The sequence below is a fragment of the Phoxinus phoxinus genome, assembly GCF_949152265.1.
Source record: "Phoxinus phoxinus genome assembly, chromosome: 1".
Taxonomy (NCBI): Eukaryota; Metazoa; Chordata; class Actinopteri; order Cypriniformes; family Leuciscidae; genus Phoxinus; species Phoxinus phoxinus.
Genome location: NC_136876.1, coordinates 31,994,992 through 32,018,183, shown reverse-complemented (window position 1 = coordinate 32,018,183; position 23,192 = coordinate 31,994,992). Strand labels below are relative to the sequence as shown.

Genomic DNA, 23,192 nt, shown 5'->3' with positions numbered 1-23,192 from the left:
TGGTTTCAATTTTGTGCTCATAATTGAGACTTGGTGTGAATACAGTAAGTCTTAAAGATAGTGTTAAGTGAGAGTCCATTGCTTATTATTTTACATCATCAAAGCCAGTTGTGGTGGAGAATAGCATTTGAAGTGTTTTCAATTATAAAGGTAGCTATTTCAATATGAATCTCAGTAGTTTATTGGGTTGAATACCTCAGTTCTAATACACTACCATCCAAAAGTTTAAGGATCTGTTTGATGTGTTAGAAATAAGTATCTTATGCTCATCAATTCTGCCTTTATTTGATCAAAAATATATTTGAATATATTTGAAATGTAATGTATCCCTGTCATGTCAAAGCTGAAATATCAGCATCATTAATCCAGTCTTCAATGTCACATGATCCTTAAGAAATCATTCTAATTTGATGATTTTCTGCTCAAGAAACATTATTATTATTATGTTGAAAACAGTTGTGGTGCTTTTTCAGGATTCTTTCATTAATTGAAACGTCAATTTAATTAATTGGAAATTGAAGTCTTTTGCAACATTCTAAATGTCTTTACTGACTCTTGATCAATTTAATGCATCAAAAAAAATCTTACTGACCACAAATTTTGGAATGGTAGTGAACGTGTTAGAACAGTTTTATAGATTAAATAAAGATGTGTTACTCAGAGGAATTGTAAAGTGTGGCACAGTAGCAGTGCTTTGGTAGTGGCGTAAAACAAGATATAGTGTAGCGTAACCCATTATTAGGCACAGAGGAGGCTAGTGCATGCTAGAGTAGTGTAGCGTCAGCGTAGTGTTAGGTGCTGTAGTACAGTGGTAGTATCATGGCTGTATGATCCTCAGATGCGGCCTGCTGCGTCTCTGCATGATGGCGGGCTGCCCTCCGGACCAGGGGGCGGACTTTTCACGGCCCTTCCCTTTCTCTTCCAGCGAGAAGACCGAATCCACCAGCGACGGCTCCGCCACAGGAAGTGAGTCCAGCTACTTCTCTATGGTTGTCCAGAGCAGTCGTGAGGCAAAACGAAAGTCTGATATCTCTAATACTGTGTTCTCAGTAGATCAGGCTGGCCCAAGTTTGAAACACTGATGATCTCAAACAGGCCTTTGGCTTGGATGTATTAAAACAACCACACATGACATTCTTTATCAGAGTTCACTTGAATGAAGTACCCTACTTTGTGTTCTCTCCTTTGTTCTTCTTTGTCAGAATAACCTTCATGTTTTCACGGATAGAGTAGACTTCGGTACTTTTTTTTCTCTCTCTCGTTCTCCCTCTCAAATCTGTAACGGGCGTCCTCAGAGAACGTCTTCTGAGTGGTCAGCCCTTCAAAGGCTGCAGCTAGAGTTTTGATTTGCTAGATTTGTCTTTGAAGATTCTCCACGGTTTGAGAGGTGAGTCTAAATCGACTCGCGCCTCAGTTAAAGGGCCATCGAAAGGGTTTCCCATGAGTCTCCCCCTTTGAATCTGATCTACAACAGGTCCCATTCAGCACTCTGTTTCTTTACTTCATTATGCCTATTTAGTTAACTGGAACAAGCTGACAGCTTCTACTGTATGTTACAGCTGGCCGGCTGAAGAAGAAAGGTAGCCTTGTCTCTGCTCTCTCATGTTTAATGTGCATTGGCGTGTCTTTCCCGGTGTATGTAGTGTGTGTGTCTGTTTTTACGAAAATGTGATCCTTCTGCTTATTTAATGCCTGTTCCCACTGTAGCTTTTTACTGTATCTATCCTCTACGGCCTGCCTGCACTAGATATTTCTCTCCCTCAGTCTGTTTTCACTCCTAAACTTGACACATTCACACAATGAAAGATTGCCTTAATCTTAGGGAATCAGTACATGTGCCCTTTTGTTAAAAAACGACTGACTGGAGAGTGCTGGTATTCCTCACTAACAGCATGTTCCTCAGTGGACCCTGGAGGTGACGACATGCTTTGTGTGTGTGCGGGTTAGTGTATTTCTGTCTGAAAACACAAGGAAGGATGGGTGTAGAGCAAAAGCGCTAAATCCGGTTTCTGGAGATCTTCCGTCCCGCAGAGTTTAGCTTCAATCCTAATCAAACGCACACAATCCAGCTACAGTAGTCAAGGTCATGGGGTTCACTTGATTGAAATTAAAGCCAGCTGTGTTAGAACAGGGCTGGAAATAATGATGTGTTCATTTCTCCTGGGAAGCTCCTCCTTACAAGTTCGGAAATCGTAATTATGACATGAAGTGATTTTGGTCAAATAAACTCGCTGGGCAATTTTATTTCTTTCTCTTTATTTTCACTTACCAACTTAGACAGAAAGCTTTTTTAGAGATAATGAAAGAAAATAAAGAGCAAAGGATGCACATTAGGTGTGTAATTGTGTATTTATCTTTGTATTTTATCATTCCATGCTTTCATGGAGAATGATGGGAAATGAACATTGGTCTCCTTGTAAACCAGTTTTTTCTGGCAAGCTTCATAATTATTCAACTTTTGTACGCAGAGTATGTCAACTATATTGCACCATCAACATTCCAAAGCTTACTATGAATAATAAATATCTGCTGTAATTATTTAATTGACCTGCCCTCAACTTGAAATGTCTGGGCTTTTGTGACCTTAAAGTGAGAAATATCACAGTTTCCACAAAAATATGAATCAGCACAACTGTTTTCACCATTGATAATAATAATAAATGTTTCTTGAGCAGCAAATCATCATATTAGAATAAATTTTGAAGGATCATGTGATAAAAAAATAGATAACATTTATTGTATTTTGATCAAATAAATGTAGTTCTTCCAAAAACTAAAATCTTATCACTTTTAACTGTTTGCTTTTTGCATATTAATTATTTGTTTGTTAGATTCCTGCTTACATCATACAAGTTGTGTAAAAGTAAAAAAGAAATATTTACATGATTATCCACTGATTCATCAGAAAAAAAAAGCTTTTTGCTGTTGTTCTATCTTCCATGTTTCTTTTTTTTTTTTACCTTGAATGTGTCACATCGCAATAGCAATTGTCTAACTTGGCTGTAGGAGCTTCCCAGGTGCACTTGAGGGCATTATTTACTAAAATCTATTAAATATGACTTTATGGTTGCATTCATGTACGCTCAACTTTTAAACACATTCATTGCAACATGAACGCAGCAGAAACTCTGTTGGAAGGTCGAACTCCAGAAGCAGGACTAAACAATGCTGGTTTAGAAGGTGTAGATGGGTAAGTGCGAACTAATTCATATTTAATTGAGTGTGTCTTTCGAGCTCACAGTGTTGATTTATGTATCTTTTTGTCCTGTGTTGTGCTTATTAGCACTGACTCCATCTGGCCCGCTGGCACTGATGCCTCCGCCTTCATCTGGGGGCTCTCAGGCCTCCACCGTCTCCAGGCTACAGATGCAGCTTCACCTGCACGACTTACAACAGAACGCCACCGATCTGCGCAAACAGCTTTCACAGCTCCGTAAAATGCAGGTAACACTTCACACGCAAACACACATGCATCTCTACACACAGCAGGCAATGTCGTGCACTAAACACAGGCATGACCAGATAAAGCGGCATGCGATAAATTACATCTCTTTCATGTTAATCTGAGTTTTTGTCTTCACTGCGGGCGACCGTCCAAATCCTGCTCCGCATAGCTGGATATTAAAACATTTCATCAAACCTCAAAGGTCTGCTGATTGGCTGTCGTTGTATGGCTTATTGTGGCATTTAGCTTGCAGGGAGTCAAAACAAGTCAAGTCACATTTATTTATATCACAGTAATAAACAAGAAAAATAACAGTGTTAATGTTGCATAGTTCATAAAGTATGAAACAAATTTAATTCAGCTTTAAGCAGCTCTACAGAAGACAATAGTGTCATTATTCAGCTCAGTGTTGAGGACACAAACATTTCCTGATGCTCAAAACTTTGTAATTTCACTCCTGTCTATTGACCACAACGCTCACAGAATCAATGCAAATGGTCACACATTGCACAAAATCCTGCCCCAAATCACTTTATTTTGATAGCTATAAATTATGATAGTTGTATTTTTGAACTGCTCAATCACAGTTGGAAGGCAGCCATTGACCTTTATTATCACAAGACCTCTCAAAATTGGAGTCATTGATGATGTACCGCTGAAATATTGAAAACTTAATGCATACCTGAGGTCGTATAGTGGCATGATGCAAATCCAATTGCCTGTTACACCTCGGGTGTGCATTACAATTTCAACACTCAAGCAGTTCAGAGTCAATTATTCCACGGAAATCACTTGTACATGTGCTTATCTCTAGACATTGGTTTCCATCCCTAAAACGTTCTTCGAAGTTATCTGTAATGTGGTCAGCAAATCTGGAAATACTCGGTAGCCATATTAATCAGCACCTTGAAATGTGTGGTAATCAATCAGAATCAAGAACTGAGCAATGCTGTGGTATGAAGGATTGTACTAGCCTGCACGTCACACTGCAAACCATGTCGATGTTTGCCTGCTGACACGGAGGGCGATTTAAGGAGGTGATGCAGAAGATGGTACAGAAGGTACAGACAGCAGGAACAGCAGCACTGATTTGTAGTCTTCACGATATCTCACGGTGTAATTTATTTACACACAGCGCCAAAAACAAAGAGGACGGTGCTGAATGGCCTCACCTGGTTTTTACGGCAGATTTGTTGCTTTATGTCCTGTTGGAGCTCAGTGTGTGTGTGTGTGGTATGGAGGACGAAATTCATTGATCTCGGTCATGTTTAGAGTTCAGTATGGAAAGTTGGTGTGCACTGCGCACTTCTACATTCAAAACCAAAGGACTGGATGATAAAATCAAACCTTTTTAGATGTTTTTGAGCATTTTTAATTGTGTTTCTGATGTTTTTAATACAAATTTGCAAAAGATTCAGTAGGGTCTAAAAGTCTGAGATCACATTGAAAATATTGGATCCAAAATAACACAAGATGACTAAAAGATTAAGTTTGCTGATTTATTAAACAGCTTTGCATTTTTACAATGTCTCCAGTATACAGGTGAAACTCGAACTAAAATTTTTTTTTTCAGTTTTTCAATATATTACATTTATTTCAGTAATTCAACTTAAAAGGTGAAACTAATATATTATATAGACTCATTACATGCAAAGTAATATATTTCAAGCCTTTGTTATACTTTTGATGATTATGGCTTACAGCTTATGAAAACCCCAAATTAAAAATTAGAATATGGTGAAAAGGTTTTCATAGCTGTAAGCCATAATCAGCATAATTATAACAAATAAAGGCTTGAAATATCTCACTTTGCATGTAATGAGACCATATAATATTAGTTTCAACTTTTAAGTGGAATTACTGAAATAAATGAACTTTTGCACGATACTTTCGAGTTTCACCTGTATTTAAATGAACAATGTGTACTTTTTTGTGTTACTTGTCAGCAAAATAATAATAATAAAAAAAGCCAGTTATTTTGCATCATCCAGTGGACTTTTGACAGCTATGGCTTTTGTTAAATCCACAGATCAGACTTCTGCATTGTTGTATTCCTGCCCATGGACAATCAGATCAACACATGTTGTTGTTTTTTTGGCAAATGTTTTCTAGTCATATAGCTCCTATAGCTCTAATTGAACTTTTGTCAGCATTTCTACTGCATAGACAGACAGATTTTATTAAAACCCCATTTTACCATCTGTAAATTACCACTTTTAATTACTTTCTTTGTATTATATGCTAGTGTTTTATACCAGTGTGTATACAGGTTGGGTTCCAGGTGCAGGCCAGAAATTGAGAGAAACTTGCATGGGGAACAGGGAAGGCCTTTGCAAACATAAGAACATTCATATATCAGTTAGAAATGTATCTGTCAAAATGTCAGATTTTTCAGATATAGATCAACTAGCCCAAGACAGCAGTCGTCTCAGACGAGAAGGATGAATATAGAATCTGATGTCCGACTGGGACGAAATATGCTATATATATGTATACTGTTGTAAACTGTTGAAATTCCTTGTACAGACAGCTGTCAGATTACCGTGGTGACATGTTGAACAGGAGTATGATTAAGGGAAATGTTTGTGTTAGTAAATGTGTGAAGGAGAGAAAGGGAGGATGCGCAGGGAGCTTTAGGGAGGACTGAAAGCGACGGCACACTAACAGTCTGACAGATCCTATTGGGTTGTGTGCCTGTCATACTCTTTCCTTTCTGTATTTACAGAGTTCCCACAGTCATGCAACACCTGAAATTGTGAAGGAACTTTTAAGTATTTCAAGGCCTCAAAAAGTCATGGAAATTTGTACTGCCGAAAAATAATTTGCTAGTAATTCTCAGCTATAAAATTGTCTCAGCTAGATATTTCTCTTTGTGAGCACAGTGTCCCTAAACAGGGCTCTCACACCAGTGAAGCTGCATGGCTTTTCCAGTAACTTATGATTACTGGTTACATTTTTAAGAATCAGGGTTCCACTCACACACAGCAATGTTGGATCATTAAATATTTATAAGCCTCTCTCTCTCTCTCTCTCTCTCTCTCTGCATTAGGGTATACACATGCATATTTTAGAACCATGATTGTAAAAATCTTCAAGTCATAGAAGTTCATTGATCAAAAACGTGTGGGAACCCTGTATTTATTACACTACTGTATAAGTGTGTGTGTCTGTGTTTATGTCTAAGCGAGCATGTGTTCAACTAGTCATTAATTTCCCGGCTGCTGCTGTGTGTGATTCACTCCTATAGCGGCGCAGGCAATAACTCTTAAAATCATACTCAATGATGAAATGATATGGGCCAGCAGGGATGCAAAGATGGAGAGAGAGAGAGAGAGAGAGCGGGCCTCAAATCAAGTCAGCTATTCAGTCAGCAGTGCTTTAATGAAAACTGACTGTGGAATGATAGCAACCGGTGTGATTCATGAGTGAACACCTGCATCTCACCCGTGAACTCTCTAAATAAACAGAGTAGAAAAACTGGAAAACAAGGTTCTACTGAGACTGTCTGGAGCACAACAGAGGCTTTGGCTTTGTACAACAGAGTTCACATGATAGGGGATTATCACGCTGATACGTAGTACTTCCGCATTCAGTGATATTTGTGCACTGCCACTTCCGGTGAATCACTCATCACTCTGGCGTACCCATGATGGACGACCTTAAGTTTATTTATACTGCATCCAGGGTGCGATTTACCGTGGGATTTACCCCTTTCTGGTCAATTAAATGTATCCCTGCCTCTGTTTAATTATTTTTATCCCCGGTGGCAGGGATGTAGTGTATGGAGCTTATATTATGACAAAATGATTTGAATTTGAATTGTGTAAATCTGAATTATTTGCAAGTGTAATCTAACAAAATTGAATTTTAGGTGGTAGTTTAAATAGTTCTGAATTTGAATTTTTTCAAACGAATATTGAACATTTGAAATTTAACAAATTGAAATGTTTTTATGGCTGAATTTTATAGACATGTATTTTCAAACAGTAATATTCAGTTTAAAAAAATTCAGATTCAAGTTTTCAAGATGAAGAAATTCAGAACTTCAAATTCAGTTTTCTAAAATTCAATGTCAAAAATTCAAGTTCAAAAATTCAGATCTGACAGAAAGTAGGTCACAGGTCATCCACAGGGAAGAGTAGATGATCTCAGAAAAGTCGAACAGAGCATTTTGGCCAATTGGGGACTGCGGAAGTTTTCCAGCGCGAACGTGGTGGTGGTTCAAGAGGTTGCCACTCTCTGACTCTTGTCATGAATCGCCCGGAGGTCTATTACATGTACGACGCAGTCTAGACCGGACGCGAACGGTGCGACGCGACCCGTGAAATCCCCAACAGCACACGGATTCCCCATCCTATTTCTGACCTAGTCCCAGCTCTTTGCAACAGTCGCTTCAAGCTGTGTTGCGTCGCGCCGCTCGCGTCCTGTCTGTGTAACTGAGGTCTAGTAGACAAGCTGGCGTTCTAATCAATTTTACACAAAATGTAGGCTACTTTAAAACAAACACCAGAGACCGCTTAGACAAATGTCCCACGTGCTGAGAACGCTAACCTAACATATAAACACAAAATCATTCATGTTTAAGAATCTTAACGTTACCTCCGGGCGATTCATGACAAGAGTGGACATTAAAACGCTTACGTGAAAACCGCTTAACGTGGCTCAATGTACGAAGATAGTGATATTAAAGGACCAAACTCAGTACAAATCATATTAATAAACCATATACTTTGTATAAAAAATCAGATGAGCCCAGAATACTATCTTCGTACAGTGAGCCACGTTAAGCGTTTTCTTATAACGGTTTTCTATGGTAAGGAAATGCTTAACGCACAATTAAACGCGTTGCGTAGGTATTCTGGGCTCATCTGATTTTTTATACAAAGTATGGTTTATTAATATGATTTGTACTGAGTTTGGTCCTTTAATATCACTGTCTTCGTACAGTGAGCCACGTTAAGCGGTTTTCACGTAAGCGTTTTAATGTCCACTCTTGTCATGAATCGCCCGGAGGTAATAAGTGATTCTTAAACATGAATGATTTTGTGTTTATATGTTAGGTTAGCGTTCTCAGCACATGGGACATTTGTCTAAGCGGTCTCTGGTGTTTGTTTTAAAGTAGCCTACATTTTGTGTAAAATTGATTAGAACGCCAGCTTGTCTACTAGACCTCAGTTACACAGACAGGACGCGAGCGGCGCGACGCAACACAGCTTGAAGCGACTGTTGCAAAGAGCTGGGACTAGGTCAGAAATAGGATGGGGAATCCGTGTGCTGTTGGGGATTTCACGGGTCGCGTCGCACCGTTCGCGTCCGGTCTAGACTGCGTCGTACATGTAATAGACCTCCGGGCGATTCATGACAAGATCAGAGAGTGGCAACCTCTTGAACCACCACCACGTTCGCGCTGGAAAACTTCCGCAGTCCCCAATTGGCCAAAATGCTCTGTTCGACTTTTCTGAGATCATCTACTCTTCCCTGTGGATGACCTGTGACCTACTTTCTGTCAGATCTGAATTTTTGAACTTGAATTTTTGACATTGAATTTTAGAAAACTGAATTTGAAGTTCTGAATTTCTTCATCTTGAAAACTTGAATCTGAATTTTTTTAAACTGAATATTACTGTTTGAAAATACATGTCTATAAAATTCAGCCATAAAAACATTTCAATTTGTTAAATTTCAAATGTTCAATATTCGTTTAAAAAAATTCAAATTCAGAACTATTTAAACTACCACCTAAAATTCAATTGTGTTAGATTACACTTGCAAATAATTCAGATTTACACAATTCAAATTCAAATCATTTTGTCATAATATAAGCTCCATAGTAGTGGAGGCTAAACGCACGTAAACGCCGTTTGCGCACCTCCCAAAATTCTGAAATAGCGTTTATCCACCTCTAAATTATGTTTATCCACCTCTAAATAGTATATTCCTAAGCCATTTTAAATTAAGCTTAGGCTATGTCGTTTTAGTTTCATATTGTTCATTATTATTTTCATAGGTTGTTAAACCTAAGACGAAGTCTTTCATATTGCGCTGCATTACTGTCAGTAGCCGCGCGGGTTAGACCATAATAATACAGGGCTAAGATTATCACAAATAAACACAAGATTTTGACGCATATCCAAGAGTTTGTGGAGCGGAGTGTGAGCGCGCACTGCATGGCACGGACGCGCGGGCGCATTTTCCTATCAACAGTGAAACAATTTAAAATAGGCTACTCTATCATTTCTGGTCATACAGAAAATAATAATACATTATTCGCAACTACTTTTATTTGTGTAAAATAAATTAGAGAAATTAGAGAAAAATATTGCATTAGGCTAACGTAGCCTAACGTTACTTCATGAGTTTAGGCTATAAGGAAAAATATTTTACAATTCCTGCACAGTGATGAAGTTCATGTTCTCATGATTTATTTGTTTGAATAAAAATGTTTCAAAAAATCCCCCCCTCTGTTTTTTTCACAAATAGCACCCTGACTGCATCCCTGGTAAATTTACCCAAAATAGCTTTTTCTGACGTACATAACTGAACAACACTCCATCACAGCCCGCTCCAAAGTGGACAAGGGATACGGTTTCTTTTTCGAGAGCTTTAATCCACTTCTTCCTTAGACTCAGTTCAGTCGGAAATCCATGGAAACTTGAATGAGGTTGGCGTTGTTTGTTTGATTGACAAAGTGGAACAGAGCAGTGACATCTAGCCTTCGTTTCAGCCATTGTTTAACTGCGCCGGAAGTGGACATGCACAAAGTTGAAAAATCCCGCCCATTAAACCGGTGTTCTGTCGATGTAGCATACTTTGTCAGAATAGCATACCGGAAGTTCAGTTTTATAGCGGGGTCTGTCAATTTAGCCTACTTTGTCAAAACTGCATACCAGTGTTTGTGAAGGGTATGCTTCTTTGATGGCCCCTGGTTTAATAAAAATACAGTTTATAAAGGGGTATATTAATAAAATTACAGTTTATAAAGGGGTATGCTGTTTTGATGGCTCCTGGTTTAATACAAATACAGTTTATAAAGGGGTATATTAATAAAAAATACAGTTTATAAAGGGGTAGGCTATGCTGTTTTGATGGCCCCTGGTTTAATAAAAATACAGTTTATTAAGGGGTATATTAATAAAAATACAGTTTATAAAGGGGTATGCTGTTTTGATGGCTCCTGGTTTAATACAAATACAGTTTATAAAGGGGTATATTAATAAAAAATACAGTTTATAAAGGGGTATGCTGTTTTGATGGCTCCTGGTTTAATACAAATACAGTTTATAAAGGGGTATATTAATAAAAAATACAGTTTATAAAGGGGTATGCTGTTTTGATGGCTCCTGGTTTAATACAAATACAGTTTATAAAGGGGTATATTAATAAAAAATACAGTTTATAAAGGGGTATGCCATTTTTGATGGCCCCTGGTTTAATACAAATGTAATTAGGTAATGTGTATATAATATGCGATATAATACACCAACACTTACCGCTTGTAATCTGGTATGCTGAAATGATGGTTTAAATTTAACGCATGCGCAATTCCACTAATTCCACTGCTGCGCATGCGCATTAACCGAAAGTATCCCATTCTGATGGGTATGGTGTTCCGTCAGAACACCAGAAGCGTGATAATCCCCTATTAATGCCCCTAATTTGCTTATTCGATTAGTGATATAGAAAGAGTGCAGAATCTTAAATATTCCTTATTGTTTCCATGTTAATTTTTTCCAAAAGCCTAAAATAATTTATTTCCAGGTTTATATGGAATTTTCAACCCTGAGATTCTTATTTGTGGTGTTAGACTTTTGGACCCTACTGTATTTCTAAACGTTTTTGATTGCATGATTTCAGTTCATGGAATGCAGAAAAAAAAATAGGTCTTTGTAATTTCAAATCCGTCAGGCCATGTAGCCATTCAGAATCTGCATTTGCAAAAGAAACAATCCTACACTGCAAAAACTGCACTTTTTTTTTTTTTTTTTTTTTTTCAGTTAAAATACATTTTTTAATGGCAGCAACTTTTTTTACAGTGTATAAAAAGTCTTACTGCACTGGCAGATTTTTCACTTGTTTTAAGTATAAAGAAGTTTATAGTGTAACTTGCATTAAAGATACAATCTATGAAAAGCCTTAATATCTTATGTAATGCTACTTGCTATTAGATTTTTATATGGGAAAATAAGTCAAAAAGACTGAATAAACTCATTAAGATAATTTTTTGCAGTTCAGGAATGTATAATAATCTACCCCAATTTTAGGGTGGATGTGAGATGGAAGACAAAGAGGCAAATGGATGGAAGAGTAGAGGAGATGTTGTGACAGTGCGGGAGTGCGCCACGTGGGGATGGCGAGATTGGTGTCAATTGCTTTGGTGTCGAGAGCCAAGCGCCACTGGTGTCATGACAACAGCAGATTGCTGAGTTAGACAATTACCTGCCTGAATGCCAGAGCTCGAGACACGGCCCCTGCCCTCATCTCGTTACCTAGGAGACATGGATATGTTGAATAATGCATGAGACTCATAAATAATTCAGCTCGAGGAGGAACTACCACCAAATGGCACTAAAATCGGATCGCACACACACACACACACACGCGCGCACAGTGTACAAAAACACAGTTTCACACACTTTTCTCATTATCGACACTATGCAAGTGACAAAGTCCAGCCGGTTTTCCTCTCAGGGCAAACAAACACTGTGTGCAGAATGCTTACGAATCACAAAATTATGGTGACGTCTGGCATTCCAACTACCACTACTTCAACATACACTAAAATACTAGAAAATAAACTCAAGGAAAATGGATGCGCATTTACAAAAAAACGGCATTCAAGAGACCTTAAACGAATAATATCCATCATTAACACTATCAAGGGCATGCTGTGCGTACAGACTTTACTGCATATACACACAAACACACGCTCTTGCAAGGTCAATTCTATGATGATATACCTTCACATTCAATGTGACTGCTGCATATGGTCAAAGACAGGTCAATGTTACGTGTGTGCTCATATAGGAGTCATCTGATGGCTGTGTTGTGAAAGATTGTGACAGCTGACCTTCTGTTAAATGCTGAACTCCCAAGCAGCTTAGCCACCAATGAAAGCTCTCACACTGATACACCTGAAACATCTGAAGACTGTAATACTAAAGAACCATCAATAGCCTTATACTGTACTTACCCTAGGCGGGACGAGATTGGTTTGAAACGAATGTTTCTCCTGGAACAACATAGGAAGTTAATCCAGGAACATGTCTTGCATTGTAAAAAAAACACACTTTAAAGCAGTGGTTCTCAAACTATTTTGACTTGAAAGCCTCCACTGTCCAATCCACACATAAGCTAAATATTTACACTATTCCTGCTGTAATTATGACAAAGCTGCTTCTTTTCAAACTTTATTATCAGAAACCAAGAATATTGATGTATTTAAAGGACAAGTTCGGTATTTTACACTTAAAGCCCTGTTTTCAGATCGTTTCTGATGAAATAGAACGGTTAAGATTGAAATTTGGACAGATGCTGCTGTCCCGAGAATTTTCGCTTTCTTTCGCTTTATTATTCAAGCTCTCAACGGAAGAATTTACGGGTGTGAGGCGTTTGGAAAAATAGGTCCACAGTTTTACAACTAATGGTAAAACACCTGTTGGAAAGCATCTTTTGCAGCGTTGTTTGTGTGAGCATATCAGTGAACACCCCTGACCACTCGGTGAGTTTCACGTCTTTGTAAACGAAAGTTTAATGCGTTTTAGGAAGGATTGTTCCAGTGCACCTATGCAGCCATTGTGGAGGTGGGGGGGAAAGCGAAAGAAAACGAAAATTCTCGGGACAGCAGCATCTGTCCAAATTTCAATCTTAACCGTTCTATTTCATCAGAAACGATCTGAAAACAGAGCTTTAAGTGTAAAATACCGAAATTGTCCTTTAATGAATTAACTATGATTCATTTTGTGATTACAGAAGTTTCAATAACTGTATCTTCTTCAGTAAAATAATAGTTATTCATTTTTAGTTATTAGAATAAATAGATGTATAGTTATTGATTTTGTTTTGATTTTGAGGATGAACCCAAGCGCAGACAGGATGCTAGACAGTTTATTTACAGACAGAAAAAAAAGGGAAAACAAAACCCACGAGGGGGCAAAACATAGACTGGGGAAAATATAAGAGTAACAAAACTAGACTATCACTAGACATCTAACAGACAGCAAACACAAGATAAATCTTCACAGAGCATGCACAACAAGGCAAGACTTAGCCTACTCACAGGATGATACAAGACACAATGGATGAAAATGAACCGGCACAGGACAGCAAACACAAGGGGATTAAATAGGGAGAAACAGATAATGACAGCAGGTGACACAGATTAAATAATAATGACTAATGAGGAGAACAAGGGGTCGGGGTATAGGTGAGAGACAACACAAGCACACAGATAATGACAAAGAGGGCAGAATTATGACAGGTTTGTTTTTAAGCATTTCAATTTTGATTAATTACATTTTTTTATTTTAAAGTCATCCTGCAGCCCCATTATAAAATTTGCCGAGGCCCCCTGGTTGGAATCCACAGCTTTAAAGTGATAGTCTCCAAAATATTTGATGACCTCTATTTTCTCTGGAACACAAAAGAAGATATTCTTAAGAATGTTTCCACAGTTTTTTGTCTGTAGAATGAAAGTGGGCTTCAAAGTTGTTCAGCCCCTCTTTGACTTCAACTGTATGGACAAAAACTGTGTTTGTTTGCATCTTGTCATTTTTGGATGAACTATCCCTTTAAGCAAATGTTATGATGCTGTCGGTCATTCTTAAAATGTCTGTGTTTGCGTGTAGTTGCAGAACCAGGACTCCATACGCAGTATGCTGAAGAGGACAGAGACAGAGCTGAGTCTGCGTCTGTCTGACGCGCTGAGGAAACAGGAAGACCCTCTCCAGAGACAGCGCCTCCTAGTGGAAGAGGAGAGACTCAAGTACCTGAACGAGGAAGAACTCATCATACAGCAACTGCAGTGCGTCCCACACACTTTGTGTGCTCATAATGTGCTGATAATGCCGTTCTGGGGTGCTAGCATAGTGCCATTGCTGCATAATGGGCAAAAAAAAAAAAAAATGTCCCAGTTATTTTTATTGCACAGGTTCTAATCAACTCATACCTGAAAGTGAAAAGATGCATAACATTGAGGTATAAACAGTCTCAGTTAAAGACCTGCAGACCCACAACAACGGACAGCATTTCATTGATTTATTTTGTTCCAATTAAAAGCAGCGGGGTGACTAAATCCGCCTCTTCAACTCACTGCCAGATCAGTCGTGTTGCTTTTAATTGATAGCGGTTATTAAGTATAGCTAACTGCCAGTTGATGTGATTCAATTATTAACGGGACGCTGTTTGTAACAAACCGTTTTGTGGGGGGTGGATTTATTTGACGTGGTTAAATTGGATTTTGAGTGTAAACACTCCGACTGTGTCTCTGTCGTTTAGTGCTAATACACACTGCTGCACTGACACTTATTCAAATGTGTGCCGACGCTGTAGCGGGCTTGGGATTTTCACTCATCTCGTTCTACATTTTTGAATTTTTTAAATGTCATAAACATCAAAAAGTGCAAGACTCCCTTCTGTGTAATAAAACGGAGATCCTTTATAATAACTTCCAGTAATAAGTCATTCATTTAGTGGCATTTAACAAACCATGCGGGTTTATGCTTTTTCTGAAACGATCAATATGTCATAAAACTAATGAGAGGATGTTTGTGTTGACAGTGATCTGGAAAAGTCAGTGGAGGAAATACAAAAGGAGATGTCTGTCAGTCACCGACATGTGACAGTGCAGGAGCTGGAGGAGAAAAGCTCGCTCCTGCGGAAACTGGGAGAGACTCTTACGGAGCTGAAGAGTGAGACTCATTTCTGTCCTTCACATCCAGACACTTGAACCTCAGCTCTGTTTAGTTACAGAAGAGAGTCGGCGATGCTCGTTCACTGTTTTTCTCTTCGTCTCTCTCGTTCAGATCAGTTCCCAGGGCTCCAGAGTAAAATGCGGGTGGTGTTACGAGTGGAAGTGGAAGCCGTGAAATTCCTGAAAGAGGAGCCACACAGACTGGACGCCCTACTTAAACGCTGCAAATCTATCACAGAAACTCTCACCACACTGAGGAGGTAGACAATCACTTACTGACTGCAATGATTGAATCATTCCTAGTCTAGCCACATGGTCTGACTCTGTCTCAATTTGCTCTTCATCATTTTGAGTGCTGTAATATGGTTTAATCAGGCAGGTGAATGAGGGGGTATGGAAAGCCCAGGATGAGTATTCCAGCCCCTCTCCTAAACTCGGAGGAGGGGACGATTACAGGAAGAACTCAGACTTTGACATTCCAACCAGCCCACCGCTAAACCTCAATGAGACCAGCCTGGCTAACTGGAGCCCTCACTCGGGTCAATGCCACGCCCACTCTAACCCGTCTCATGCTCAGCGGGAGAAAGATTCTCATGGGGTGGTGGGCTCATTGAAGGGCCGGGGCCTGGAGGAGCTGGGGGGGCGAGGCGGGTCTGAAAAGGCCTCGTCTATGGAAGTGAGACTGGTGAGGAATTCGATTTATGGGAATATCAATACCTTTTTTAATTCAGTAATGTTGTTTTAATACAGTATGTAAAGTCCGAGTCTGATTTGATTGAAGGTATACTTTTAACATGTAATTTATTCCAATGTCAAATTTTTATCACTCTGAATAAAGTTTTCAGAAAAGTAAAAATGAACCTTTGGCACAGCGGCACGCTGAAAAGAATGACAACGATTTAATTTATGATTTAAAATTCTCATTGTGCAAAAGTGACAGAACTTGCGTTTAGTAATGGGGTTCATAGAGATACACTACAATTCAAACGATTTTTTTTTTCTTTTAAAAGAAATTAATACTTTTATTGAGTATTATGTATTAGGAGTAATGATGCTGAAAATTCATCTTTGACATCACAGAACTAATTTACATTTTATAATATATTTGAATAGAATCAGTTATTTTTAATTGTAATAATATTTCACCCTAATACTGTTTTTACTGTATTTTTGATTAAATAAATGCAGCCTTGATGTGAATATAAGAGACTCCTTTCAAAAACATTAAAACAATCCCCAAACTTTAGAACAGTAGTGTATATAGTTTTCCTTTAAAATCTTTTGAATGTTTTTAGAGCTGAAAATTCACTCTTGGTGTTTAGGCTTTAAAGGCTTTAACGGTGAAGCTTGTTTACTAGCCATTTAAAAAACACTAATGATCTCGTAAAATGTAATCTGTGTGTCTCCTTAGGCAGCAGAGCGGGATTGGGAAGAGAAGAGGGCCAGTCTAACGCAGTACAGTGCTCAAGACATTAATCGACTATTGGAGGAGACTCAGGCTGAGCTCATGAAGGCCATTCCTGACTTGGACTTTGCCGCCAAGCAGATCAAACCTGCTCAGAACCAGAATCAAAACCCAAACCAGAGCCAGAGTCCATCTAGCACCAATGCCACACCTGAACACAGGCCTAATAAACCTCAGCATAAACTCTCCAGTAAAGATGGCGGATCCAGAAGAGGCTCGGATGAACTGACAGTGGCAAGGTATCGTACAGAGAAGCCCTCAAAATCCCCCCCTCCTCCACCTCCCCGCCGGAGTTTCCCCTCCTCACCTGGGCTTACTACACGCAGCGGAGAGATGATCATTCCTGGAAAGAGTATGAAGGTGACTGGCAACATACAGAAATGCATGACACACACACAGATTATGTTGCATGTGTGCATTTATGCATGCAAACTTGCTCAAACATTTATATGCGAGCTATTCCTGAAAGAGAAACACACAGAGAGGAATCAGGGGAGCACACTAAATCACTTTTATTTGAGTGCAGGGTCTCAAAAATGTCAGGCATCTCATAAAAGCCACCTGTGTTTGCGGGTGTGTTAGTTATGGTTGATATTTTCTTTATCACCCTAGCTGTTCCTATGGTGATAAATCACCTGATGGTAGCAGGTGAATTTGAAAAAGATTGAGAAAGATTTAGTTGGTTCTGTGTGTTAATTTCCCTTGTGTTTACTATTAATTAAGATTTAATCATTACATTACATTGGGACATATTATGGACATTTGCAGGCGTTTTGTTATTATTTCATAATGTTAGTCAAAACAGACGTAATTTAGTTTAACAAGATTCATACATGCATTCATTTATACATAAATCCATAAATATTTATATTTCACAATATTGATCAATTAATTTATTAATTGTTTAAAATGTAATTGATTAGTTATTAAGTTCAATATTTTTTTGTTCGGATGTTTTTTATTGAGACTTATAGTCCATATAAAATAATGTTTGGGGTCACTGTTTATGTATATACAAAGTATGTCTTCTCAAACTTATTTCAAAAGAAAAAATTGTGTTTTACATTTTAAAGTGCATATTGTATTTTCAGATTTGTCCTTTTCATATTTGTGTATGTAAGCAGAAGTCCGAATCAGAGGAGAGCGAGTCTCTGAAGCCACATGTTAAGCTGCGGAGGAGTATATCTGAAGCCCCCCGATCGGCCTCCACCCCTCCGACCATCGCTGGTGGAGAGCGAGAAGAGGGCGACGATGACAAGTTAGCAGCTGAGCTGGAGGTGAGCACATGTTTTACCTGAGGAATCACATCAGACCGTCTGTGCCCTAACGGCTGAAGTGTTAATGTTGGTGATTAATGTCCTTATGCCACAAGCACCAGATGTGTCTGCTCTACACCCACAGAGCAATGCAATTACGTTCACACACACACTCATACACACATAGGTGGGTTCTACCGTTTGGATGGTTTGCTCATTCATTAAGCACACATTAGCAGGCAGGAGATCTGAATTTCTGTCTGTGCTCTTTGGCTCATGACCTATTAAGCTCAAATGAGTGGTTTGACAATGTCTTGTTGTGCTGTACTGATGTAAAGTGCTGTTAGTTAAGCACTAGTGAGTGTATTGTGGGATACCGCTTGTGTCTAATTTAACTGTACATAGAACCAAAAACCATGACACCTAAAATATGCCGCATCACTTACCCATATACTTAATTTCTAGATTAATTAGTAGCTTCAGAGCAAGATTATGCACCACTCCAGTTGAATCCCTTCTACGTATCAATTCTATTTCAGAATTTGAAGGATGCAGAGTTGTAATTTGAATTAGAATTTATGGAAGTTGAATAGAAATGGAATGAAATAAAAAGAAATGTATACACCTGCTCTAATAGTTTTAATATTATTTATATATATATAATTTTCATAAATAATTATTAATATTGTGTACGGCTAAAATTTATAGTCTTTTTGCCACTCATTGGGCGTAACCGAAGTCACTCCGGCTGACTCTATTGAAGTAGTCTTTCAAAACAAACAAACAAAAATCTTACAGACCCCAAACTTTTGAACGGCAAAAGTATTTATATAATAAACTCAACTGTATGGAAAATTTTAAATAAATACATTTGTTTTTTAAATATTTTTCAAAGTTTTGACGGTATTGAACTTAAGAGAAATTACTCATATGTAATGATGCAGTTATTCATCACAAAACTTTTAAAGGACTGTGCTAAATTTCTTCGAACTGCAATTCCAAAACTATCATTCCAATTTAGCATCCTATATACCAATTCAAATTCCAACTTTTGCCCAATTCTGCTTCAGAACATGCAAATCTTTTAATATATTCTTTTTAATTGATGCACAATTAAACTTTCTCTCCAGCCGTCTCTATTTACATATTATCATTTTGCCTGGAGTTCACTGCAGTGCATTTCTCCTGACTGACACCACTTGAGCTGTGTTGGTGTTGATTTTAAGCTTCCTTGACCTGCTTCAGGGCAGAAACACAAACAAACACTGACACACAAACGGCAAGGCTCATTAACACCAAGTAGACAGATTTTGTTATCTTGGTTGAGTGGATGACAGGTTAAGCGAGCAGATGTCTCTTGTCCTCCATCCCCACTGCATGTCTCTGTTGGAAACCCTGTGGAGACCTGTGGAGATCTGAGCACTGCTGCAGTGACACCATGCCGACCTCCGTCTCAAACCTAATGAGCCTCGCAAGCTGCGTCTCAAAACAAACCCATAACTCAATAACACAATACTCACCCATACTCTACAGTAAGCGTTGATGAATAAATAGTTTAGCTACAAGGTACAGTGTGTAATTTCTGATGGTAGGACATGTTCCACCCATTTAAAGGGATATTGAATTATGGGACTTACAACCCTGTATGTAAATGTGTATGTCCTTAATGATTGACTTTCAATTATTGAAAGTCTCTAGAGCTTTTCATGAGGAATCCTGTTTGAACTGATATTGTGCATCCCATATTTTTTCATTCATTCTCTTCAATCTCCCTGAACGCTCAGCTCTTTGAGCGATATCTGATTCCCCCCCTGCCCTCTCCCAGGAAACACCCTCCTCCCTCTAGTTTACAGCTGTTGCCCCATCTGCCCTCGGCTGGACAGGTAACAGCCACTACTGCAAGCTATTGTGGACTGCTGTTGTACACTCATGCACACTCACACATGCATCTATAGTTTACCCTCTGATATGTTAGTCATGCTCAAATATAGAGAGATGCTCTCAGGCACACACTCACACACACACAAACAAACCAGAAAGATATTCCCACATCACAGTGAGCACAATCACAATTTAACATTCACCACCTATAAAGTGTGCGTGTGGCCTTGCCAGTGCATGTCTTCTTTGTGTGTTGAAATGGCCAATTTCCTCCACTGAAGCTAAAGGTTGTTTGATATTTTGTTGTGGTGGCATTCACCCAGATTTCTGAATTTTGCTGTTTTTAAATTTGTTTGTGAGCACAGAGGCAAAACTCTGTGATATTTAAAGGGATAGTTCATCTAAAAATGAATGTTTTGTCATTAACTCACTCTCATGGCGTTCTAGACCCGTATGACTTCTGAGGAAAAAAAGAAGACATTTTGTTTTACTATGCTCTTTTCTATACAGCTAAAATGATTGGGGACTGAAAGTAAAAAATAAAAAGTAAAAAAAGTAGGCTATGCAAAAGCATCAAATACTGTATATCATAAAAGTAGTCCAAAGACTCAAGCACTATATTTCAAGTCTTCTAAATCCATTATACTTTTAATACTAAAAGTTATAATTATTTGTGTGGTGAACAAACCACCATTTAAGTAAATATAGCTGAGTTAGATATGCCAATAAATCAGCTAATCCGATTCGCAAAACTAGCCTGAATGATTTGTTCACAAATCACGCTCTCAACTCCCTGACTCAATGATACAATCACAATGGTTAACAGCTCAATGAAGGGAAAGATTATCAGTGAATAACAGTGTAGATTTTAGTAATTTCCTCACAAAACAAGACTATAGCATGTCAAATGGACTATTTTTGGACTACTTTATGGTTCTTTTACATTTTTCGAAGCTTGAAGACATGGTGACTAGAACAGTCTTCAGAATGTGTGCCACTGATTTTGACCGTCATGAACGCAAGTAAATGATGACACCGTTTTTATTTCTGAGTGAACTATTCCCTAATGTGTTTGCATATTTATGTATTTTTTATATCATCTCTATGTGTGCTATGCTATATATGTACCAGCAGCTGATTGCATCTCAGTCCGGTTTACATGAAAACTCCAGTGATTTTACAGAGAAACCTCTGGTAAGAGGTTACATTAACCTTTAACATTAACACATTTACATTAACCTTACAATCTCAAACTTTTATGAATCACGTTTTAGGGTTAATTACACAAATAACACCTGCTATATTTCAGATGCAGCATGAGATGACCTCCAGTCCAGTTCCCCAGATAGTCTTGACTGAATGTAACTCCCTCCCCACGTCTCCTTCTGAGGACTCAGCACAGACCAGACCGTCTGACAGTGCTCAGACAATAAAAGACAATAACACTGGAAACGACATCAGAGTAAGCTACTTCAGCCACATTGTGAGGACTCCCCGTCTGTCGCTGTGGAAACAAGACTTGACAACCAGCCAAAAAGTCCCTCGGATACAAGACTTGGATGCTGCCCAGAGGGAACTCCAGAGTCCTGTCCAGGATGTGACCAAGTCGTGCCCGCCTTTAACAAGGGAGAGAGCAATTAAACAGCCCCTGAGGAGGGAGCCACGGGTTCAGGAGTCTCTCGAGGCGGCGACAGGGACGAAAGACGAGCGAAAGAGAAAGTCGGACACTACATTGTCTGTCTTGCAGCAAAATGGGCCCGTAGAGACATCTCAAGTCGGTTTGATCCGCACTCAAGGCGTTGGAGTGGAAAAGGAAGACATCTGCCACAGCACGTACCGTCGACTGGACAGTCTGGAGGAAACCATCCGTGAGCTGGAGCTCAGCCTGATGGAGTTCAGCACTGATCCTCACACAGGAGACATCTTGCCCACGTCTGCCCAGACGCAGAGTTCCTCTACGCAGAGATCTGGCAGCACTCGACATACAGAACAAAACCATAGAGACGGAGGAGAAACAAACAGACCCATTGTCCCACCTAAACCATCCTGCATCAGTTCATCCACAGCCAAGGTTCAACCTAGCCTTAAGTATCTCCTTTATCCCTGGGGTCTTTCTTTCATTTTTTTCAATTTTCTCAGCTATCTTTCTTCCTCTCTGGTGGAAAGGTTTTGGTATCTTCTGCTGGGTTGCTCGACTAGATCAGTTTGTGCTGTTTTTGCAAATGCTTTGATAAATTGTTTGCCTCCAGCCTCTGTAGAAAAACGTATTGTATCTTTCACACAATAAATTCTCTTGTTTCCTCCTCTTCTTCATTAGCCTATTCTTTTTTCCCCTTAAAATGAGTTTGCAATTTGATTACTTCCCCCTTGTCTTATTTTCCTCTGGTATTTTTTTTTCTGACATTTTTATGTGGTTTTCTCTTAAAATAAAAAGATGAAGTCCAGGGTAGCTCTTCGAAACTACTCAAGTGATATTGTTACAGAATTTATGTGCTATTGTCTTCTCTCACATTTGTCTTCGGAAAGTAGTTGTCAGGGTAAACCAACTTTGAGTGAGCGTGATACGAAGCAGCAATCCACCAGACGTCATGTGTATTACTCAGCTCCGCTGAGAACACAGCTGATCTCTGTGAGTGACAGAAGGAAAGGATTTGGACGATGTCACTTGTGTTTTCCACTGCGTTGCTCTCAGCCCACGCATTTGTACACAAGCCAGCATTGCATCATCCCTCCTAACCATGGTGTTCGAGCCCCTAGCTCTAGGTCGATGCACTCTGCTTTCGTAGGACAGATGGAGCCTGGCAACCGTAGGTCCACATGATTGCAGGCATTAGATCCTCTTACAGAGCCCCTCGTTCAGTGATGCGCTCATTTGCATAAAACACAAAGCTAATGGACCTCCTCGAAGCTTTAAAAGGATTGTTGGCGGGTTGTGACTCTGGTCTAGTGTATGATCTTGTGTATGTAATATATGAAGTGCAAGGAAGGACTAGAGAAAGTAGTCATTAGTGATTATAGAGAGCTTTTGTCAACTTTGTGCAGAAGCAATAGGATTGATCATTTCTGAATTTAATACAAGAAATCACAGGTAATAATATGTGTATGTGTGCATATGAAAGACAGAGAGGACTGCGCTGAGATACTTGCATGTGTTCTATTAAAAACACATCACCCTCTTGCACTGTTCTCCTCCTGCACTTCCTCTGACTGCCAGTGATTGCAAAAACACTGTTGGAA

The 23,192-nt window shown here is 38.9% G+C and overlaps 1 protein-coding gene across 3 annotated transcripts in view; it reads left to right on the top strand.

Moving 5' to 3' along the window:
- srcin1a (SRC kinase signaling inhibitor 1a) overlaps window positions 1–23,192 on the top strand; it is a 60,051-nt gene that overhangs the window by 31,967 nt on the left and 4,892 nt on the right. For 2 of the 3 annotated variants that reach the window (XM_079611344.1, XM_079611345.1), the window contains exons 7-16: window positions 926–966; window positions 3,284–3,444; window positions 14,290–14,465; window positions 15,221–15,351; window positions 15,466–15,613; window positions 15,729–16,038; window positions 16,765–17,178; window positions 17,940–18,095; window positions 21,090–21,149; window positions 21,265–22,026. In XM_079611344.1, coding sequence (XP_079467470.1) covers window positions 926–966; window positions 3,284–3,444; window positions 14,290–14,465; window positions 15,221–15,351; window positions 15,466–15,613; window positions 15,729–16,038; window positions 16,765–17,178; window positions 17,940–18,095; window positions 21,090–21,149; window positions 21,265–22,026 — 2,359 coding nt within the window. The remainder of the gene's footprint in view (window positions 1–925; window positions 967–3,283; window positions 3,445–14,289; window positions 14,466–15,220; window positions 15,352–15,465; window positions 15,614–15,728; window positions 16,039–16,764; window positions 17,179–17,939; window positions 18,096–21,089; window positions 21,150–21,264; window positions 22,027–23,192) is intronic. The other variant, XM_079611346.1, reaches the window with a different exon arrangement.